General features: G+C 40.8%; 1 protein-coding gene across 1 annotated transcript in view; it reads right to left on the reverse strand.

The window, feature by feature from the left end:
- The window catches only part of TYR (tyrosinase), a 49,243-nt gene that overhangs the window by 2,953 nt on the left and 22,917 nt on the right, over positions 1–23,373 (reverse strand). The window contains exon 4 of the mRNA XM_005232200.3: positions 6,906–7,087. Within this exon, the coding sequence (XP_005232257.1) occupies positions 6,906–7,087 (182 nt within the window). The remainder of the gene's footprint in view (positions 1–6,905; positions 7,088–23,373) is intronic.

Below are 23,373 nucleotides of genomic sequence, written 5' to 3' on the forward strand. Positions count from 1 at the left end.
CAGGTATTCTGTTACCATAATTCTTTAATCTCTAATTGTGCAAGGTCCAAGAGTGCAGCAACTATGTTTGCTAATGACTACCTAGGAGAGTGTCAAGGAAGTGGTGGTGGTGTTGGGTGTGAGACAGCTACTTTGTGGGAGACATTAGCCAATGCCAATTCCATTCCTTTTACACCACTGTTTAGAGTGAAATGATAATCCTCCCTGAAAGCTGCCATGAACATTGATTAAAACTGCCCCGTTTAGTCAATAGCTTCATGACAAAGCAAGAGGAAGCCAGACCAGGCTGGTGTTTGATACCTTCCCTCCCATTAGTGACTAACCGACTGTATCTTCTCAGCTTGCTCTTTCTGATAGGAAAACAGCAGTGATTAACCTCAGCCATGGCCTTAGCATTCAACTCTTGACATACTCTTTCTTCTCAAAGAGTGTTAGGTCTTGGTAACAGCAACAGATAATTTCTTACTCTTAATACATCAGATCATTCTTTTAAAATGTAATTTAAAAATACCAGGCAGTCCATTTTGTGTTGGTTGCTGGATGTCATTGAGAAGGTATGAAACCACAACAGTGTAATTTTAAGGTGAAGCAATGTGTGTCTCCTGTATTTAGGGTAATAACGTGGACTTTTCACAATGATTGAAGAAGAAATATGCCATGGACAATCTATTAATGAGCATCCTGAGATCTTCCTTTTGTGCTAACACCAAACTACATTATTAATATAACAGAACCCAAGGATGGAAAAAACCCACATAATATTAAAAAAAAATTTTGAAAGAATATTTCTGTATTTTAGATATTCCTTCTATGTAAACTATAGGGTGGCAAAGTCTTTCCAGGGTTGATCCCACAATTTAGAAGTAAAAATTCTGGCCAACCAAGAAATAAACAAAATAAACTTTCTATCATTTATCTATTGCCATAGCCCCACTGATATGTTTGCAGACTTGCTATTCCATTTGACATGCTTTTCTACCTCTAACATGGGTAGTTAGTGGACATTAGATTTTGAAGCAAACCTTGAGGCAGCACACACATGTCTTATTAGATCAAGCTTGCAAATATTTTCTTATCCTGGTGAGTAAGTTCTTTCTGTTTGGTTTCTGCAGTTTCTTGTATGTGCATGGTTCACTGATTGTGTCTCTCTGGGTGGTCAAAGGAAATACCAGTGAGACTTCCACAATCAAATCTACGAAGATGAGCTGGGAGGGATTCAAGTTATGGAGTCCCTCGGTCTGTTTTAAGGCAGGATTATTTGTCTTTTCAGTGATGGGAAGTTCACAGCTCCCACAGGTTTCATCAGTGTCCTCATTATTGCAGCTTGGAAAGTCTTTTGTAATCTTGTCTTCTGACAACAGTAAGAGGAAGTCTGGACAAGTCTGTCAGCCATAGTCCTCTACCTTTGGACTGCAAGAGATGCCATGCAATGGGTGGTAGTGGGTTGTTTATGGTAGAGTTACAGTATCTATTGGTGTAAACTCAAGCTGCTCCCTTTCAGTTCTGTTTTCAGCCCAGGGTGGGTAAATCAGGAAACTACATCCCACCCTTCATCATGTGGTTGTCTCTAGAAACAGTGAGAATCAGACCATTTCTGCATGGCTGACAACAGGTTTTTAATTAATTTTTCAGTGCTGAAGTTGATCAGCCTCTTACTTCTGCATAGTAACATTGCTGTGGAGTCCTGCCCACTCACTGGCAATGACGGAATATCCACAGAGTGGGCTATGTGGCAAAAAATTGATTATTTTGGGGTACTGAGGGGAGATGAATCAAATATTCCTGGGTGTATTTATAAAGCAATGCTGTTTACTTTTTGTTTGACAACCTCAGTTAACACTTGCAATTCATAAGCAGTCTTTCACAGTTTACTTGTATAAATTTCTCAGAAAAGAGGTGAGATTTGACTATAGGATACCTGATATTACCACACTAGGGTGTTAATAACTCATCAAAACATAGTTTCCTACCCCTAAATGGTTCCCAGGAAAAAATAAGAAAAAACAAACAAACAAAAAACCAACCAGTTTTAAAATCCGTATTTCTGTTCCTCCATGAAACATCATTATATAACCATCAAAACACCTGCTCATAATAATATTTTTTCTGAGGAATATATTTTTGCATCCTGTTTTCTTTGGTTTTCTCCTTCTGTTTTAGTCAACCTTAATCTACACCCCCTTACCTCTGCCTGAAGAGTACCAGGGGCCAAAATGCTCTCTTCTCATATTTTATTTAATTCAGAAATGTAAACCACTTCCTAAGTCAGCATTTCTCAATTATTTGAGAATTTAATTAAGAATTAAATTAATTTTAATTTAATTAAATAAAAATCTTAATTTAAAATTAGATTTTTTAATTACACTATATTATTTAATAGACTTCCTAACAAGACAAGTTAGATGCATTTTGACAAGAAGCACTTTAACTTTTACTTTAAAAGAAACCATGATCTATATCTATCTTGATGATCGTGATTTTATATAATCATCAAAACTCCTGTAAGCAATACATTTTAATAGAAACAGGTGATCATCTGCTATCCCCCATCTGTTTGGGAAAATATACTACGTTCTGTTTTGTAGCACTTTGCACTACAAGTTTTTCCTTCAAAAGCAGAGAAAAAGATAAACACTTCAAGTTCTTCCTGTTCCAGACATTCCAGGGTTTTCTTTAATCCATATAACCCCTGATGGAGACAGCAACTTCAGATTTCAATGTCTGCAAAGAATCACTAACTGAATCTGGTTTGTTATTAGTCATAGGGTAAATGATCAGAATGAATGTGAGGGATGAATAGCAAGCACAGATAGACATCATCCTAAACTGTCATAGGTATTACGATGTTTTCAGCTGCCATGTAACCTCTCTCCTGGGAAACGTGCAAATGGATCTAATTTAATTGTCACGTTTAATTGCCTTCTATTGTCCCAGCATCCACATTTTATTGTTCATGTCACTATTTTGCCATAGGCTCTTACATGTATAACATCACCCTTTCACATTACGGCCAATAGTGTGTGCTCCTGAGCTGGGAGACTCAGCAGAGTCCCTCCATGCTGGTATCATATTTGCCAGCTGCCATATTTTCTACTTGCCTGGAATGTGATTTTGCAACGAAATTTCTGAAGAGCCAGAAATAGAAATGAGCTGCAGCCTGACTCTGGATCTGAGCTCCCCTCCTGCAACACATGCATGAGCAACCTGGCTTTCTATGTTGTAATCACCATGCTCTTATCCCTTGCTTTGCCCTGAGTGTCCTAATTCCTTAGTTAAGGTGTCCAAAATTTGCAGCCCGTGGTTAGAACCCTGAGTTTAGAGCTGCGTAGCCTGCTTTCCAACAAAAACTGTGAATCACCCAGCTACTCAGGTAGTGGTCGCCAAATAGTTCCCAATGAGAGGGGGAGAATTTCTGGGGAAAAGTCAAGGCTGTGTCTGCAAATTTATCTGTTTCCATTTCTGGAAGAAAAAAAGAAATAGAAAAGATTTAGTCCAAGCCCTGAAATGTAAGTGCTTGGGATAGCTCTTGCTGTAGAAAATTGTTTTGACAGCTATTGCTAGGTGGTGCCATTATTCTTCCAAATCTTTTTTATTGATGCTAACAAATGTTCATTTTCAGTAAGCCATATGGGTTGTGGTAGTTTTACAGTTCACGGTTCTCATGTCAAGGAAAGCTGGGTGTCTGCTCCAGTTTCTGCTCACATCAGATCCCCAGTAACTAGACTCTGACATGTGTCTTTGATTCCTGAGGGATGGATTTCCAGGCACACTGTTTGTGACCACTTCTGCTTCAGGGCTGTTGTACATATAAAAATAAATGAAGCTGCAATTAAAATTATATACTGTAGCACACTGATTTACTTTTCAGTGGAATGCAGGGCTCCAGGTATCAGCTTTTCCTCAAGGGAACAGCAATAATATAATTTAGCATTGAAATGCTGTTTTGTCATCAGATTATTCCCGAGTTTTATTTCTTGTAACCAGTGTTGTCATGGTCTATGTAGCCCTGCTTGATCTCTACCAGGTCGCTGGTGCTGTAACTCAGAACTGCTGCCCTTTCTGCTTTCCTCCACCTACTTTCTTTAAAAGCAAACAAGCCAGGTCCTGAGAATGGGATGGAGCCAGGTCTTGTGTGCTCATTCCTCACTATGGCCTATCCTCTTCCTATGCCTTTCCTCTTCCTCCTCATTTGGAAGATCTGCAGAAATGCTGCCTCTTCCGACCACCCACATCTTTACTGCCATGGTTTGTGTATTTAAAAAAAAATATCTGTGACTTTTTCCTATTTGTCTAGAAACTTCTGTCTGCCAGTCACAAACTTTCACTTTTTCTTTGAGTACATGGGAGCCTTCAGGGAGTGTCAGCAGGCTTTCTTGCTTCAGCCCCTCTACCAAAAAGTTTCTGTTTACTCCTATGTTCCTCAGAAGAGGAATCCAGCATTCCTATCTGGAGAAGAGCCTGAGTATAAACAGGAGAGTACCGAGAAAATCCATATCTGCATTTTGAGATCCCAACCACTTTCCATTTGGAACCTGTTCTTCTCTCCAGATAAGGAATAACTTAAACTCTCTTCTCAGTGAGATTAACAAATTGAGCAACATCCGATGATTATCTGGGCTTTCTAAACGAGGTTGAATTTCACTCTTTGTGTTGATCTTTCAAAATAATTAAGGAATTACTTTCCTCATCTTTGTGTTAAAAACATGGGCAGAATTTAATAAGAATTTCATTTTCTGAAGACTTTGTGCTCCTCTGGGAAAAGGGAAGAGACCAGGAAGCAACAGAAGTGAATTGTTGAAGGGTAAATAATTAACCATTTGCTTCCTGTTGCAGTACCAGTTCAGGAATCAGTATTTCTAAAAATCAAGGTATTTGGCACTTCTGAGTGGTATGTTTCTAGGAATAGAAACATATGTTTCTAGTTTAGGAATCTAATGTCTTTCATTAAAAGTATGTATAAATATTTCTAGGCTTGAGCAGGAATGAAATTATGACAACTTAGAATCACATAGTCCTTTAGGTTGGAAAAGACCTCTGAGATCATCAAGTCCAACTGTTAACCCAGGACTGCCAAGTCCGTTACTAAACCATGTTGCTAAGCACCTCATCTATGTGTTTTTTAAATACCTCCAGGGATGGTGATTCTACCACTTCCCTGGGCAGCCTGTTCCAATGCTTCACCATCCTTTCAGTGAAAAAAAATTTCTTAATGTCCAATCTATAACCTCCCCTGGAGCAGCTTGAGGCTCTTTCCTTTTGTCCTGTCACTAGTTATCTAGAAAAAAAGACCTACGCCCACCTGCCTACTTGAACAAAAAGGCAAAAATGCTACTAATAAGACTAAAATAATAATTTTGAGAATATATTTAGAGCATTTGTTAGATTATTTTCTGTCTGGGGTTGGCCAAGTCATTTATGGTGTGTTAGGAGAAATACTCACTTCTCTTTCTGGGTTATGGTACTAAAATGGCCTTAGACAATTATGCTGGAGAGTTGCAGATTCCTTTCATTACTCATAAAATAGTCAAAATCAAGTTTTCTGAATGACTGTAAATCACAAGCTAGATCTTACATGAGATGTGAACAAACAAGCTAAATGCATGATTAGACAGTTTATCAAGTGTGCAGAAACCATACAACCCTGTTAGTAACAAAGTCTGTCAGAAAAACAGGGATGCCCTGTTTTGATATTGTTTTGATAAAGACAAAAATCAAGCTATGAGAATGTTAGCACTGCTAAAACGCCCCTGGTGCTTTTTGCTATACAGTTATTGGACTTTCAACTTTTAAATGCCTTTTAACTGAAGAGGCATGTTCGCAGAATGTTTTCTGCCTCAAACAGGAAAAGCAAACATGCCCAGTAACCTACATGTTCAGTGGCCAGTACTTTGCAAGGATAACTGCATCCCACATCCTGGGTAGCTTTTGGCAGCATTGAACATGAGACATGTCTGGTCATCCCAATGGCCCAGTTTTATAACGGATTGGGCCAAAGTTATCTGAGCAATCCTCAGTTCCAGGCAACATTTTATCTTTAGCAGAATTTAACCCTTCCCTTATACATTAAGGAAACTGGTACTACTCAGGGGAAACTATGAGGTCCACTACTATGTGCATGAGACCTGGTTTACCTGAGGTTCACCATCAACCACAGCCCCAAGGGCCTCTGCCCTCCCTGTACCTGAGGATGCCCAAGATGCCCAAGTCAAAACTACCTGTGAACTGCAATACAAGTAGAAACCATTACTAAACAGTTCAAAATTCATTTGCACTGTTTAGTGATGGTTTCTACTTGTATTAATGAATAAATGATTATTAAATTATTATATTATTGTATTAAAGATTAAATTATTAAAGTGTGTTCACACAAATAACCATAGGGCAAGCACAAAGTCAATGGATCACTCTTTTAAGTGCTGCACAGACTTTGTGTTGGCCTCTGATACCACAGTGAATTTTACTCTGGGTATTTAAGGGATCAGATTTAATTTGTAAACCAGAAAGAGAGCTTATCTGCCCTCCTTTAAACTGCGTCCAGAAATCTGAAAATCCTGCTGGTTCCCATTTCTGTTCCACTGTAACAGATGAGCTGGGCAAATGGCAGACTTGAAATGCAGCACTTTTTCTCACCAGTTCTGATCATGAGCTGAGCATTTGGGTCAGATTCTGCTCTTAATAGACTAGGAAAGGTAGCATTGATGTCAGTGACTGAACTTGGTTGGAACTTTTCTAATGTATCATGCTGACTACATCAGACCAGGAAAGTGAAAACAAGCAGTTACAATTTGGGAACAGATTCAGGGAAAAATCTGGAATAAAAGGATTTTTTATTATCTTCTAATTTTATAGGCATATTCCAGGTTGTAGGCAACAAATTTGACAATTACCCAAAATAGGAACGTTACCTGGTTCTTGCAGATAGTCATAGTCATACCCCAGCTCTCTTGAGGGTTTAAAAAATTCTCCGTTTCTGTAAAGGGGGATAAAGGGCACCATGTAATTTTCTCGATTGTGCCCAATGGGTGCGTTGGCTGCTGGGTAAACTTCTAGCATGGGCCTGTGTCTTCTTAACCATTGCTCAAAAATGCTGTAAAAGAAATAGTATGCCAATTAACGGTGGAGTTTGACAGAAATTTTCTCCCTGAACATTAAAAAAAAAGTGTTGATGCTATTTTTTGTGAACCTTGGGGATAGAGTGGCATGTAATGACTTTTGTTTGTGTGCATGTAATGCTTTCCAAATCATTTGGGGTTAGCTACTTCAGTGCTGAGTTCCTGTGCAAGCCTACAAACAGCAAAGACCTGCAGTGCTGCAGAGAGGCTGAATATGCTTTTAAATTCCATAAATGCAATTCACTGTCTCGCTGTGACCTGACTGCAATTTCTGCTCAGTAATTCACATGGCTGTGAGTGATAGAAAGAAAAGGATTAAAGACTTCAATCCTTCCTCAGCACCCTCAGAAGCATTTATAGCTGGTTGTGATTGGTCTTGTTGCCAGCTTCTTAGTCTTGTTCCCCTTCCTCTGTTTTCTTACCAATCATTTTCATGCCTGCATTGAATCATGGCTATACCATGGCTGGTTTGACATCACCATGGGGGTGGACGCCTCTGAGGAAGAAGAGGTAAGCTATATAAGTCCAGAAACTTGACAAAGCAAGTCAGCTGTCAGGAAAGAGTCTTTCTCCAGCCACAGCTTCTTCACTGACCTTGGTGTCTGCATAGTTGTTTAACATATTATCAGTTCTCTCTCCCAGCTGCTGTTGTGCAGCTCTTTTTTTACCCTTTCTTAAATATGTTATCACAGAGGCACTACCAATGTCACTGATGGGCTCAGCTTTGGCCAGCGGTGGGTCTGCCTGGAAGCCTGCTGGAAGAGGCTCCATTCAACATAGGGACAGCGTCTGCTACCTTCTGACCACCCCTGCAGCCCCCTTGCTACCAGAACCTTGCCCCGTAAACCCAATACAAGCTGTTACCCACACCTCTGACCTCAGCTGCCTCTTTCCATATTCTCTGTCAAAGTTTCTCCCTTTAGCTGTCTGTCAGCACAGGGCTGTATGTCTGTTCTGTAACTTGGAGGCAGAAATCTTAAGGGCTGCAGTATGGTAAGAGGTTGTATTGACATTTTCAAATCAACTACCGGATGTGTTTGGAAAGCAAAATTTACAATTTTCCAAAACATTCTCAGTTCTCCCCCTTTGTGCCTGAGCTTTTTCTACTCAACTCTTCACATTCTTTCAGTCCTCCAATCCTTGCCCTGATGCCCTGATCTTTACGCAGTGACCATGGCTTGTCAGCAAACACCTGGATGTGCCAGGCTGGAAACAGGGGAGGGAGCAAGATGCTGCAGGGGGAGCAGACACAGGTATCTTATGCATGAAGAAAGAGGACCCTATGGTCTATCAGATAATATTGGTAAGAGGGGATTATCGGCATCAAGCTCGGGCAGGGATCAGTGGATTCATTTATCAGTTAAGAGGGATGGAACTAGTCTAAAGAGACCTGTAGATTGTACATTAATGGAGGTCTTGGCTCAACAGCTGCTCCTTCCTGACACTGGCCACTGACAGGAGGAAACAGACTTCTCTTCCTTGTTCTGATTAATAACCAGCTGTTCAGGGACTCAAGTTACCTCAGAAACGCAGACCCTAAATGCAAGTACTTAGCAGTATCCAGATATCTGCAGAGTATCCGAGGATTCTGTTGGTAGATTTTTACCTCTTGTCTTTGGGCAGAAATGCTGAGAAACACTCTGTTTACCCCACCAAATTAAATCCCTCTCACACTCATCAAAATAGAGGAAGGACCAAAGCCTTGGTTCTTTTTTTAAGATCAAAAGATTAAATAGATGAAAACATCACTATGTTCATACACTTTGTCGACCCCTTAACAATGCAGATATTAATCTTGATTAAAATCTTCTTTGTGGCTCTCTTCTTCAGTTAATTTCATCAACCCTGTCTAGAAAAATTCCTGTCAGAATAACATTTAGCTGAAGCTTTCAGATAGGTAAATGTAAACAATGATATCAAGACTCCAGCTGCAGTTATTACAAGAAAGTTTGAACAGAAACTGTAATCAGATTACAACTGTGGGGAATGCATCGCCAAATTCAATAATCATTAAAAAAGGCATAGAATATAAAGGAAACGGGGGCATTATTTTATCTTGAGGTGGTGATGGGGGTGCTGGACTTCAATACTTTCCCAGCCTGGCTTTTACCTGTGTCTTGGGCAGGGGACCCTGACTCTCAGTGCCTTGTTTTCCTAGCAGTTGTAGGTGACAGCTGAGATAGCTCTTCTCTGCAGCACAGGACAGATGTTAGAGGTACAGAGATACTTCGGTTATGGGAACATGGTAATATTTCAAGAAGAAGGCAGAAACAGGACTTGGATCAGCTTTTCAAAATCTGGTGATGATCCACACCCAAACATTTGAATGCTTGATCTGAGGTACTTCTTGGGGCCTGAGTTTTAGAAAATGCTGAGCAGCCATGTTCTGAAAATCCGGAGGGCTGATGAGCACAAGGTTCAGAGCTAGAGTTGTCATTTGGCTGAAATAGCTTCATGTAACATGCCCTGAAATGCAGCATCCTCTCTGGGTGACTTAAATGTTGCCATTTCTTAAGCAGTTTCAAGAAGAATCCTTAGGCCAGTAATCTTTCCAGCAGAACGCAAATGCAAAGCATTTCCATGGAAATGAACATATGTACTTTTGGATTCCTTCATTTGCAGTGTGGTTCCCACATTAGATATCAAGCTTTTCGTAGAAGCAGCAGGAGTATTGAATTGTCTGCCCTTGCAGCTGATCTTTAGATTTAGACACAATCGTATGCCTCTAATTACTGATATGATGAGTTGTACTGATGCACAAGATAAATGGCACAATTCACTGAGTTATTTATGAACAGTTGTCTCCTTCAGCCAGCATAAAATCATATAATCTTTACTGAGATCTGTTTCATCTAACATATCTATATGCCACTGCAGAAATCTCAGAAACATCCGTCAAGGTTTAAGAGTCACACTTCCCATTACTCCCTTTAGAATAGCTGGCCCTGTGCACTTATCTTGGCTTTTATTTTTGGACACTTTGAAAGATTATGATCATATTCTGCTTGCTAATAAAGCAATTGGTTGAAGTTTTGTTTATTCTTTCCACTTCAAGGTTTGTTCCCAGCTTGTTCAGTAAGATGAAATCACAACACTAATATTTTCTTGGCAAGATAATGCATGATGCTTTGTATTTTCATGAAGATCTTCATTTTTTTCTTCTTTTGGCTGAAAAACCTGTCAGATTTAGTATGTCAGTAGTATTATTTACATTGTCAACTATTTGTATTTCTCCTTTTAAAAGGGGGGCACTGCCATTTCCCTGCCTTACTCATATTTTGTAAGAAGTTATGAAAGAAGGAACCTTACCCTTACCTTTCAAGAAAGATTTCCCAGCTGAGTGGAAAAAAAAACCCTCCCAACTGCATCTGGCTGGGGAGAAAATCCACGAAGGTACAACAGCTATACCTTTGCTGTGATGTACAAATAGTTCTTGTTGGGCACCATAAGCCATTTCATATCAGAGAGTTACATTTTATGACTCCCAAGTTGAGGCTGTTAACTCCCTTCATGGAGTTTTAAGGGCAGCTGAAATCCTGAAGTCGCCTATGGCTTTTGCTATCAGCCAGGTAGTGACATTGGCACAGTGCTCTTATTCTTGGGAACTTCTCTTAACTGAAAAGACTTGGGACAAAAAAGGGCATACCTGGAGAAAATAAGCACACATTATTTTGTTTCAGAGTACTGTGACCACTGAATTACACATTGTGGGATACTTTTTTTTTCCTCAAATAAGGTGCTTTCTCCATTCCTGGCTACCTTTAGGGCAGCATCAAATGTGCTCTCCTTCATGCAGTGCTATCCTTTCCTGTAGGCAAAGAGAACACATCTTAACAGCTATGATGGATCATCTCACAGTTCTTTTGTGTGCCTTGGTCTACAGACACAGTTGCTTTATTTGCTAACAGGCATTTGGTTTCTGTGACAGAGAGAAATCAGTGCTTCCATCATCAGATGTTGATTCACTTACTGTTTACAGATTTTTTTCTTTTCTTCCCTTAAAAAAAGCTGTGTTGTAAGTTATTTCCTCTTAGTACCTTGAAAATACATCCTTGTTTTCTTAGGGCTGTAGACTTAAAGCTACACGCAGAGAGACAAAATGCTGATGCAATTAGTTGGTCCCTTCGTGGGCTGACAAAGTTCCTGGTAGAAAAGCCAGGTTTGAGGCAGAGCAGCAGACATCAGCTCCATAAATTGTTGGTTATCTGGGCAAGCCACTGCGATCATGTTCTCTTCGTATTAACTTCTGTGTCCTCCCCTGGCCCTGAGAGCCTAACAAAGCAGGAATATGAATTAAAAGACATCTGAAGGGGCATTTTGTTCCACATTGCCTTCCTTTCTTGACATAATGAGATTAAAGGCAACAAAAAGAGAGCTAAAGACTCAGATTGGGGTTCTGTGATATCCATTCTTCGTGTTTCTTCTATTCAAAAAAAGTACTGAGGAGAAGTTCGGTGAGAGGGAAATCTGTCTGACTCCTACAGCGGTCCGGCTGGTTACTTTCTTCCTCAACATGCAGGCAAAGAGGGCAAGCAGATAATTAGTTATTTGTATAGGTAGGAGTGATATTTTCCAGAGACAGAGACTTTTTTAGCATTGCGATCCCAGCTAGACTGCCGTCATTTGGGAGATGTTGGCACAGCTGAAGAGAACAGATGGGATACGAACATGGTGAAGAAGACAAGGCGGGATAAAGGATAGAAAAAAGCTAATCAAAAGTCATCGGGAATCTGGGATCTAGCAGTAATAAACCATAAATCTTCCAGGGTGGCAACTCTTACCTAGAAGGGTCACAGGCAATTAGGGTTTAAGAAACAGAAATCTAAAATGTGAAAATGAACTAAATGAAACGGAGTTTAGTCTCCTGATAGCCCTAATGCCCTTTGTATTTTTTCAGTGGCAAGCAAAAGTGACTTGGAAGAGGTAGCTTTTATTTAAAGGCCTTGGACAGATCAAAAATTAATTCTATTTAGATTAGAGCAAAGACTGTTTGTATCTGGGAGACTTCTTACTTCACTTGAAGAAATCAGTGCCCAAAGTGCAGTCCCAAGTATGAGGCTAAGGAACCGAGAAAGGTAAGAGAATAACTTGGATTTTGAAAGGTGCCCTGTCTCACATTTAGAACTCAAAGAGGCTCGGTATGTCTATATTGCACTTCCAAGGGAGAAATTATTTTGTAGTGGGTGTATTATTAAAGAAAATAATTAAGGTTTTAGAATGACTAGATTATGATGATCAACAGTCTATGCAAAGACTATTTTTGTGGTAAGAAATGTAATTTTTATATTGTAGAATAGGTTGGGTTTAGACAAATTTGGGCTAAAATAAGGCTCAGTGTTGGTATTTAAATATTGACAAAACTGATCTAAGGACATGATAATATCACTATCAGTTAAACCCTCTGATTCAATCAGATGCTGCATACTTGATGCAGAAATAGCTTAGGCAGGTTATCTGGTCAAAAGGATTCCCAAAAAGTCATAAAGGGAAAGAATATTCTTCTTACATATTTGAGAAATTTTAGAAAGTGTTAGAGGCCCCATTTTACTTTAGACAAAATAGGCACAGGGTAAAAACGACTTGCCTGAGTTCATACTAGACATGCTGTGGTAGAGTGGGACGTCACCTCTGGGGCCTTTTTGTGCCTATCAGACTATGATACTTCTGGAGTTAGGTTATACCATTGCAAAGCTTGGAGTCTCAATTTTATTTAATTTAATTTTTTTTGCTATATATCTGTATACAGATCTCTCTGACTGTTAATGAGCTTAATACTTGTGTGTACCAGCACTGATAGGTCTAAAGGGTTGATAAGTGGTAAAAAGTAATAGATTTCCATCTGGTATGTTGATGCTTTGATAGTTAAAATTTTCACTCAGGGGAAATATAGTTTGCTTTCACAAAGAGTTTTAGTGTGGTAAGGTGCTTTTACAGAGAAAATTAAAGCCATCTGCAAAAGACATGGATATATCACTTCCATTTAATTGCATATAAATAGATTTGAATATTTTCCTTGTTCTGCTCCATACATACCAGATTATACGAAGTGAAATGAAATGAACCTTAGTGGAAAATTAATTTGAAAATAAAATCCTTGGTTTAAAGAGTGGGGGGAAAAAGAAGATTGATTTGAGGATGATTAAAAAAAGGCCACCAATATATATTTCTGAATTCATATTATTCTATGAATAATATATGCAATGGTATTATAGCTAATGAAAGGATGAGTCAAGAAATAAATGAGTTTATGTTGCCAGTGGGAAATACCAGGCAGAGTGTAAGAGCACCACTGAATATAGGCTGGATAACTTCATACTGCTCCAGATAGTGTTGTGTACTCTGAAAGATGCTGCTCACAGGAAAGAAATCTTGAAACCTAAAAAAAGTATAGTAACAAAATAAAAGTAGGCATTTTCTTTATCATTTTGGAAAGCATCTTTCCTAAGAGCCATTTCCCAACAGTGTGCCTCCACAGTTGTAAGCAGAGCTACACTTAAGCAATTACAATGGAAGAGGAGAAACTAGACCTTAAATATCTGTTATTAAAGATCTCCTCATATTGAGCCACCACAGAGACACTGACACATAGTGTACACCTAACTGGCCCTTCAGGAAAATTTCCCTGGAGAAATTTAATCCAGTGTGTTTTACCTTGCAATTAAGGACAGCTGGAGAGAGGGGATGGGGAAAGAAAAGGATTCAGTACCCCTATATGAATTCGTCTGCCACACAACCAGGAACATGAGTGACACTGCAGGTGTCCCCAGTGGGAGGACTGCAGTCCCCTTATGGTGAAGATTTGAGGTCACTCTGGGTCCATACCGCTACAGAGGACACAATCTTGCTTTCCTTCTGCCTCCTACCTTCCTGTCCTCACTTCCCTTGTAAGCATTTGTACAACCATGCCACAACCAAGATTAAGGAACTGCTTTGGTTCAAAAAAACCCCAAAAACAACACATCTCATTTGTTTTCATTTGTTCTGGGATAGCTGAGGTGAAATAAAGTCACGGACCTATTCATTATGCTTCTGCGTGATGGCCAGTACCAGCACAAGGGAGGAACAGAGGTGAGCACCTCTGAGTAGCATTAATTGGTGAGCAGAACTGTTTCTTCTGGTTAACCTATGTGCCTTGTTAAGCTGACTGAAAGCAAGAGTGAAACTGTGCCTTTTGTTTCTCAGTAGCCTCATAAATCCATGCCTCAGCTAAGCCCGCACACCATACTAACGGTTCAGCTACTAAAAGGCAACTTTGTAAGCCACTAATAAATTTATCTCATCCTAATCTGAAGCCATGGACTAGTTTGTGCCAGATTTGACACAGAGACTTTCATTCTACAGTTGTGAGACTGAGGCTAGATTAGACTGACCATGGCAGAAGGAAAACAGAACATTGATGCTTAGAGGTCATTTATACAATTTGTTTCAGTATCATGAGATCTGACATTGTGTAGAAGAAATCTGGCAAGGAACATGTATTTGAATTTGGAAATAAAGGGAAAAGGAAACAAATTGAGGGAAGCTGAAATGCTAGTCCAAGGACTGTGATTACACAGTAGTCATCACTTTAAAAGTTGGCACTAGGTAGCCGGTATTACAAAGTCACCTCAGGTAATTCCCATCCCAAGCATTTGGGAGAAACATCGGTGCTTTAGCCCTGGAAGAGCTGCTGATGCTGAGGTTGTAAAGTCAAGGCACTGTACTGTTTGCCAATGTATGCGGTTATATTGCAGTGTCCTTTTGCTTTTTCTTCGTGTTTTAAGTTGGCTAAAGACACTACAGAGACTCTCAGGAAAGTTGTAAACAAATCACACTGGTCATAATGCAAGTGTCTGATTAAAAATTAAGACGCTTCCCTCAATTACTGTGAGAAACCCATCCAAGGTCTCTGAGGCTATGTCTCCCTGACTTTGAATCACTGCTGCATACTGCCCTGGGTTCCAGTTCTCACTCTGTGTCTGGCCTCAGGAGCTGGGGAACATCCAGCCTTCCACCATCAATTTGAAGCACGCAGCAAGCATCCTTGGGCACAGTGCCTCTTCCACAAACCCTTGCAGTACCACTGTCAAATTACTTCCCTGCCAGTTCTCCAGACCAGCTGCCAGAGAGACATGTTTGTGCATGTGTGTCTGCTTGTGAGTGCGGCAACTGGGAGATCAGGGGATCCAGGGGCAGTTAATGGGTAGACTGGGTGTCTAAGGCCAGCTACTAGGGAATCTAGACTGTGTATGTATATATCTGTATATATGTATGCCTATTTTCCATAACAGGCTTTCATCCTGGTCATCTGAAGAAGGCAAGAGGATGAAGTTGTTAGTGCTGCTGGAATTTGTGTGAGTGCTGTATTTCTTATGTTGATCTGTGTAGCTGATCAAGCACATACACATATATAACTACTCTGTGTGTATACATCTACAGGGAATACATGCTCAACCTCACTACTGGTTGGACCCAAGAATGCAGAGCTATGGCAGTTTGGGCTTCTAGATTTGTCAACCCCTAACACTTTAAACACAGGCTTGAACAAAACAGACAAAAAAAAAGACATGTTTTTAGCCCAGTGGAGCTGTTCCTCTTTATAGTGTTGTGCTTCTGATTTTTTTCTTGAAGCATATATTCCCATATAGATCAATCATATGTCTCTGAAATATGAAAATTCATTTTCAGGAAAGATCTGGCCTACTGTATTGTTTCCTTTTACTCCAACTCCCTTTGGTTACTTCTGAAGCAAAGTTTGTTTGTTTTAGTGGACCACGGTGGAATAGACCACCTGCAACACTGAGGGGCAACGTGCAGATAACATGAAGCTCTTTACGTATCCAGCCAGATTGATATTGGCTGCAGGCTGCCTCCTAAAGGACCGTTCTCTGGATAAGGCGTAACAACGTGCACAATACTGACACCTTCCCACCCGTTACAAAGTACCACCAGAGCTGGGGAGCCATGTGGTGCCTGAGGATCTTGGCACTGCTCTGCTTTCCCATCCCACTACAGACATCTGTACTTCCTTCCATCTCCTTTGTTCTCATTTATGGCACTGCACGAACTGGGACTGTAAAACCAATTTGAGTATCCATAGCCATTTGGAGAAGATGCAGCTGGATCTCTCATTGCTGCTTAACATGCTCATTTGGGTGCAGAGGGCTACATAGCTTCCAGTCATTGCTCCAATAACGTAGTGCTCCAAGTGTTTCTCTTCTAGAATAACAAAGGCAGCAGCTCCTCAAGCCTCTGTTGGGAGAAAACAGCTGCTCAGGCGTCCTAGTCCTGCAGAGGATTCAGATAAAACAACCCTGAGGAGACACTGCTGCTGGTGGTGTAGACCTAAATGCTGCTCCTCTCTCAGAGAGAGCTGCGGAAGTCCTGTATTTCTATTCCACATTTGCTGTGCCGATTTCTTGGAGTCACATTGCAAAATGCCTAACTCTTCCCAGGAAACCCATATAGCTACTTGGGGCTTCACCCCATTGCATATAAGTCTGGGGCATGGCTCCGGTACCACAAAGCCTAACATGCTGGGCACTTTCCCAGTCGATGAACCTCACAGAAATATTCTTATTTTCTGCCTTCTCAGAAAATTAGGTAGAATGAACCAACAAGTGCTGAGACCAGCTTACATTTGATCAGTTGCTGATGGATTACAACATAAAGAGCTTTATTCCTACTGGAGAGGGAGATAATGGATAAGCTGAGCATGACACATTGCTCACAATGCTAGAGGCAGGAGCCGTGTGTTGGAAATAGTGTAGGAATCTGCAGAGGAATGTCAGTATTCTCTAGTGCAGGACTAGGTAATGCCTCATTGTAACCCTGTTATTGACAAAGCAAGCAAACTCCTGCAGAAGCTTATTCTCCACCTCTGCTGGAAAGAAACTAGGAGTTTAGGTGAGGCTTACCTGGACTGAGATTCGGTCAGATACTGGATCTAAACTCTATCACTTTTCTTAGTGAAGCCAGACTCTGTTTTACACCAATGAAAGTCGGCAGTGACTCTTCTTGAGTGGAGAAGAGAAATTCTTATTCCTTAAAACAGCTGTCATCATGTGTATTGTTTCACCTCTTGCTGTCAAACTAGGGCAATGTTTGGCTAGAAACATTTGTTTCTCATTCAGATTTAGGTCTCCAATTGTGTCCAACACTGCAAAACCTGAGATATAGAAAATACACGATGCTGTCCTTTGTGCTTTGTAAATAAGGAAATATAAATGCAACTATGTGTTGCATGGGAAGAAATAAGTTAACATTTTCTGGAATGTATATCCCATGTTAACTTTCTCGGGTTCATCTTTGCCATGGTTTGCAGCTACAGAAAAACATCACTTGAAGTAAGCGATAGTACAAATGCCAGCTGCTCCAAAGTTTAATAACTAATTTCCCCTGAAGACAAAGATAACAAGCAGATTAAAATGGACTGCTGTGGAGGTAGCTGGACTGACTCTATGTAACTCACTCCTGTGCTCTGTAATTCAATTCTTTTGAGACTGAAAGATTGTCGTTATTGAAGTTCACAAGGGCATGTAATATATAAATCACATCTACGGTAGCAAAGTGATAATTTCTTTTGATGAATAGAAGGTAGCTACATGTGGGTGAGAAAAGTACCATGTTTTCCTGTGATTTTTTACAATTTGAACAGTTACATCAGCTATTATTGCAGAAGAGCTGCAGGAAGGAAATTCAACACTGTGCTAGCTGTCTGCATCAGAGCTTGTCTTGATCGCTGTGTCACAGAGAGCTTTCTCCTCCTCCAGCATTAAGAGACTAGGTGAAGACTAACCATGTGGTTCTTGCAAAGTTTCAGGACAAAGTAACCTTTCCTTTTAAAAAAAATACTAATTGCTTGCATAATATGTAGTGTACAAAGTGATCCATTCTGTAACTGCGTTGGCTGAACTAAAATCTTGCAGTAAGAGTGATATGAAACATGCACTTTAAATGGAACTATTTGAACTGAACCTCCTATATTACTGATTTTTGAGAGCAGAATGGGTCATTACAAACATCTAGCCTAAAGAATACATGGTGGGTGAGATGGCCAGCTACTGTATTTCACATGTAATCCAGAAGATGTCTGTTTAACCTTCTTGTTGCTGTTCCCGTCAATCAAGGTGATCAGCAGCACTATAGATTTTATGTATGGTTAATTGATAAAAAAGAACATTTATCTTCAGAGCCTGTTCATTGTCCTTATTTCTGCCACTGATCCTGTATGGTGTATTTTTGGATTGCCAGAGGACTTATTTAAGAGAGTGGGTTACTTTAGACCCATATGCAACCTCAAGTGTACTATATAGACTCAGCCCCTGTCTGTCCAATGGGCAAAGCAGGGAGGTCTTCTGGAGGAGGGTTGCTCTAAACCTATACTCCTTTGCTTTGGCTTCTGGCCACCACTCTAGCCATGGTATAGGCTAGACAGACCTGTGGTGTGACCCTCCGGAGCTGTTCCTACCTTTCTTTGGGTGCTTTGCAATTGCAGTAGCAGGAATTGCCCAGGCTTACTGAAATAGATGTTGGAGTCCAGCTCCAGTATCTTGGTGTATGATTTGCCTTTCAGCCCCAGACACAGGGATATCAAATGAGAGATACTGGGGATCTGTGTTTCTCGGCAACACCCCACTTACACTCTGTTTTCCGTGGATATATTTATGTGGTATTTTGCAGTAGATGTGAACTCACTCTACCCACATACTGAGCCCACTTCGAGTGAGTCAGCTCCATCAAACAAGCTGAGTAGCTCTGGTTAACATGCTACTAAGACTGAGAGGTTAAGAGGAGAAGGTTAGAAACTCTGGTTCAGGGCCAGCTGAGGGCTTGTGGTAACAGAGGGAGTGTGTGTCCTCCTGCACTTTTGTAGACACCCCTAATGGGAAGCAAAATTGAAATGAATCCTTCCCTGCTTTCATTTCTAAAATTTTCTGTGCTTGAGTTTCCCACCCCTTCAGTACTGATCTGCTCTGTACCTCATGCTCGTTGTAGGAGTTTGCATGTGCCCATAAAGCTTGTGACCAAAGTAATTCTTGACCACCCTCATATGAAGCGCTCTGCTGGAAAGCAGTTTTCTTCCTCTATTGCCCCTCCTGGTAAAACAGCTGGTTTCTGTGACATGGTGGCTTCCAGCATAGCAGCTGCTGGTAATGTGGTGATTTTGTTAAGCATCAGAGAAGGGTGAGAGCTGGAGCCTGCTGGTGGGATGTGGGTGTGTATGCTGATCAGGGCTCTCTTCCCAGTAGGAGTCATGTAATACACTCAAGACAGGGAGAAGAGGCAACTGCCACCCAGGATGCATTCCAAAAATGTAATTAATTGCCCCAGCAGCTTGGGAGGTGGGGACGTAACTTTTCCAGGCCCGGTGTTGTTACACATACAAGTAATGGGTCGTACACCTTAAGCATTACACGTATTGTGGCTGCTGGCATTATGGTAATTTCTGAACTTGAGTTTAAACAAACCCTCTGTGCCAAGTGTTATACAGAGATATAAAGAAATCTTTTGAGCGGACTCATCTGATCAAGAGACAGAAGTGTGCCTCAGCAGAGATACTTGCATCTGAGCTGGTCACTAGACTGTAACTGACTACATTCTTACTGACTATAAGTGGGGCTCAAAAGGAGATGTGTGCAATGCAGTTCAAGAAAAGCACAGCTTAAACAAAGCTGAAGGTGGGGTTCCTTCGAGGGAGAAGCCGGCAGCTCCACCGGCTGTGGCTCTGATGCAGGGCTACGTGGAGTCAGGTAGCCAGGTGTGAGCAGGTCATCAGCTGCAGTGCTGATGCCCTCACTCACCCAGGTGCCATGGGACAGGGGAGCTCTCTGCGAGGGGAGGACCAGGGTAATCTCCTACACAGTGTGCCGCTCTACTCATCGCACTACAGACAAAATGGTTTATCAGGACTTCTTTGGATATTGTGCTGCTGCTCCACAATGATCACATTTAAGTGCTTCTCCGGCTGTCCTTGGCTTCCTGCTGCCATCCCTGTCTGCCTCTGAAGTGTTTTTTCCCCTCCTTATCCATATTGCATGTGTTCAACATATGCGTACAGTCCCACTGAAACCATCCAGCTCCCACTGATTCCATCCCACCACTCCAATGTCTGCCACACCATGAACTCAGTTCTTTTTTTTTTTTTTTCTTCCTGCAGTAACACTTTATAATCCAGACGTTTAATTCTAAAAGGCAACCTAGAGGTTATGAACATGTATCCTGAGTAAGAAATGACTGTAACACCCACCAGCTTCAATGAGATTTCACCCAGCTGTCAGATATCAAAGGATATATCAAGAAAGTGCAAAAGCTTTTAGGAGGTAAGGTAGTATTTGGGAGCATTAGGGGCTGTCCTGCCAAACACCATCTCAGCTCTATTCTGGAAATGGTGCAAAACATCCCTAGGTCAGGAGGAAATTCCAGGGGCTTCGCTCATAAAAGCTGTACTTGCTTACCCCTGGGCACAGCAGTAGCTCAGTGATGTCCATGGTTTCACTGAGTGGAAGAACTTTAACTGTGTTTCACCTTTGTACCAGGGGCAATTGTGGAGGTGACTTTACCTCACCTGCTGCCTTTACACAGGTGTTTGGGAGGATACAGTGCTGGGCACAGACTGTAAGATCCTGAGCTGACACAATACAGAATTACTGTGGGTTATACTCTTACTGTGGGAGGAGGTATATTGCTAATTGCAACCTCCTGAACTACCTTTGTCTAACAGATTTCATGTGGCTCCAAGCCATAGTGCATTCAGCTCCAGAAAAATATAGCTTTTAGGCTGTGTCATCATTTTTTTGCAAACAGAAAGCAGTAAGAGTCTTGCTGTGCCCATATCAAGGAAGAAAATTAATCATGCACTTACTGTTTTTGCAGCGATTCCTCCATTTTTACACCGCTTTATTATTAGTTGATATATCATTTTATTACAATCTGCATCTCAGCTGTGTTTAAGTCACTTGTTTTGTTGTCTCTAAGTTTCCATACACCAAATGTGGAAAATAATTCCTTGGCCTCATGCTTTCTCTGTGTTTTCTCCCATTGGAGACAGTGCAGGATAAGGAATGACTGTTATTTCATGTATTAAACAAGTCTGGAAACCTAGTATTGCCTTACAAGAATTTATAATGTTTCTTTTTGAATATTTTCTCTCCAAATGTTCCAAATTCTTGAAGCAAATAGTTCTTAACTGCTAAAAAAAGTTCTTGTTTCCTGTCAACATTTCAAAACAAGAGAACAACTTGGTTTTTCTCGTGCCATTTTTTGGTTTAAAAAAACTGAGATGACATTTAAAGAGAAAATGAAAATGTTCTGTTTCAAAAACAGAGTAAAAATAAGAAGCTTTTATTTTGACATCTCCTGGGAGTGAAAATCAAATTTCCTCTTGTTAAAGTATTTTCCAACAAAATCATTTTTGACATAATGTTAAGGGTGGGGTTTTTTTTGTTTGGTTTTTTGTTTGTTTGTGGGGTTTTTTTTGAGTAAAAGAAGGGACTGGCATGAAAGTGAGCATATGAAGTCCACAGGTACTGAAAGTGTCCATACAGTTGGCTTAGAGAATGGGACATTGGTGGCATGAAAATTAGGATGTGTAGATTTTGGGTTCTAATATATTCTTTAACAGATTGCTCCATACATGTTTTCCAATTTAACACTTTACTGATAAGCAATGTGATAAAGAACATTTTATTGTTAGATCTTCAGATAAGCCAGAGTCTGGCATTTCCTAAAGCTCCCAGCTCCATCCTGCCACTGAAGCAGAAGAGGTTATTTTAGCATCCTGCAGAGGAGTCCATGGCAGCTGATGTTGCTGAACAGCATGAAGACATTTGCCTTGATTAGGCAGAATCTGTGACATTTTCACTGGGCTCTGAAGCTGATGCGTAGGAGAGTTTCTTCTGCACCTGCTTGGAAGTATGCATGTATGTAAAGTATCTGTAAATGAGAGTGTCTCCATTCCCTATGTGACTTTATGCTTGATTTGGATTACTTTTAGCAGAGTGCATGTACACACACACAAATACACATGCACACATCCCCAGCCCTGGAGGTTTTGTCTCTTTGCTGCAAGAATTTAGTCCTGTGTGATAGCAAGCAAAAGAGTAACTGAAGCAACAAGATCAGCGTAGGGTTGTCTGACTGTCTGATGCTGTTGGCATGTCAGATGATTGTAAGTAAAGCAGTTGCTATCACCTGTGGCTTTAATATCTAAGACTCACAGTCAGAGGCTAAGAATATGACAAGCACTGCACAGACCAGCACAATTAGGCAATCACTTAATGCCAGAGATTATAATATACACACAGGACAAGGGACAACAGATAGATACAAACAGATGGGAAGAGAACTAGGCAAACATATAGTGGGATGGCAATAGTCCACCCACTAAGTGAAGGTTTCGGTTTACTGTTTTTTGTAAGTGTCATGTTGAAGGGAAGAACAGTGACTGAATCTGTGGATGTGTAGGGTGAACAATGCCCAGCTAGGAGGGGTATGGAGGGACTTGTGTGAATGCCAAACAGATGTACGATAGAGATACATATAATGAACTTATTGGAGGGGTGAGTGAGTTCCTTGATAATGAATAAGGAATGACTTGGGGATGGGCAGAGAACAGCCTTGAAAACAGAGACCAGCAGTTCATCTGATGTGACAGAGAACAAAGGAATTGGAGGAGGGTATGAACAGAGAGGAATACCTGGGCAGAGCATTGGGTTAATGGAATGACAGTTGCAGCACTATTCTGAGCTGTGTGGTTCTCATGAAGGCTGGAGAAAAAGGTCCTGTAGTGGTGACATCACCACAACCGACAACCTGGCTCTAGCTGTACACGTATTCTAACAAGACCAGACTTTAGAAATGCAAGAGATTGAAATCCTACACCCTATGGTATGTCTCTAGAAAATTGGTTCTAAATTAGAATCACAGAATCAACGAACTGTTTAGGTTGGAAAAGACCTTAAGATCATTGAGTCCAGCCATTAACCCAGGACTGCCAAGTCCAGCACTAAACCATGTCCCTAAGCACCACAGCTACATGTATTTTAAATACCTCCAGGGATGGTGACTCAACCACTTCCCTCAACAGCCTCTTCCAATTCTTGACAACACTTTCAGGGAAGAAATTTTTCCTAATATCCAATCTAAATCTCCCCTGGTGCAACTTGAAGCCATTTCTTCTTGTCCTATCCCTTGTCACTGGGAGAAGAGACTGACCCCCACCTGTCTACAGCCTCCTGTCAGGCAGCTGTAGAGAGCGATAAGGTCCCCCCTCAGCCTCCTC

Source organism: Falco peregrinus, chromosome 4 (genome assembly GCF_023634155.1).
Source record: "Falco peregrinus isolate bFalPer1 chromosome 4, bFalPer1.pri, whole genome shotgun sequence".
Classification (NCBI taxonomy): domain Eukaryota; kingdom Metazoa; phylum Chordata; class Aves; order Falconiformes; family Falconidae; genus Falco; species Falco peregrinus.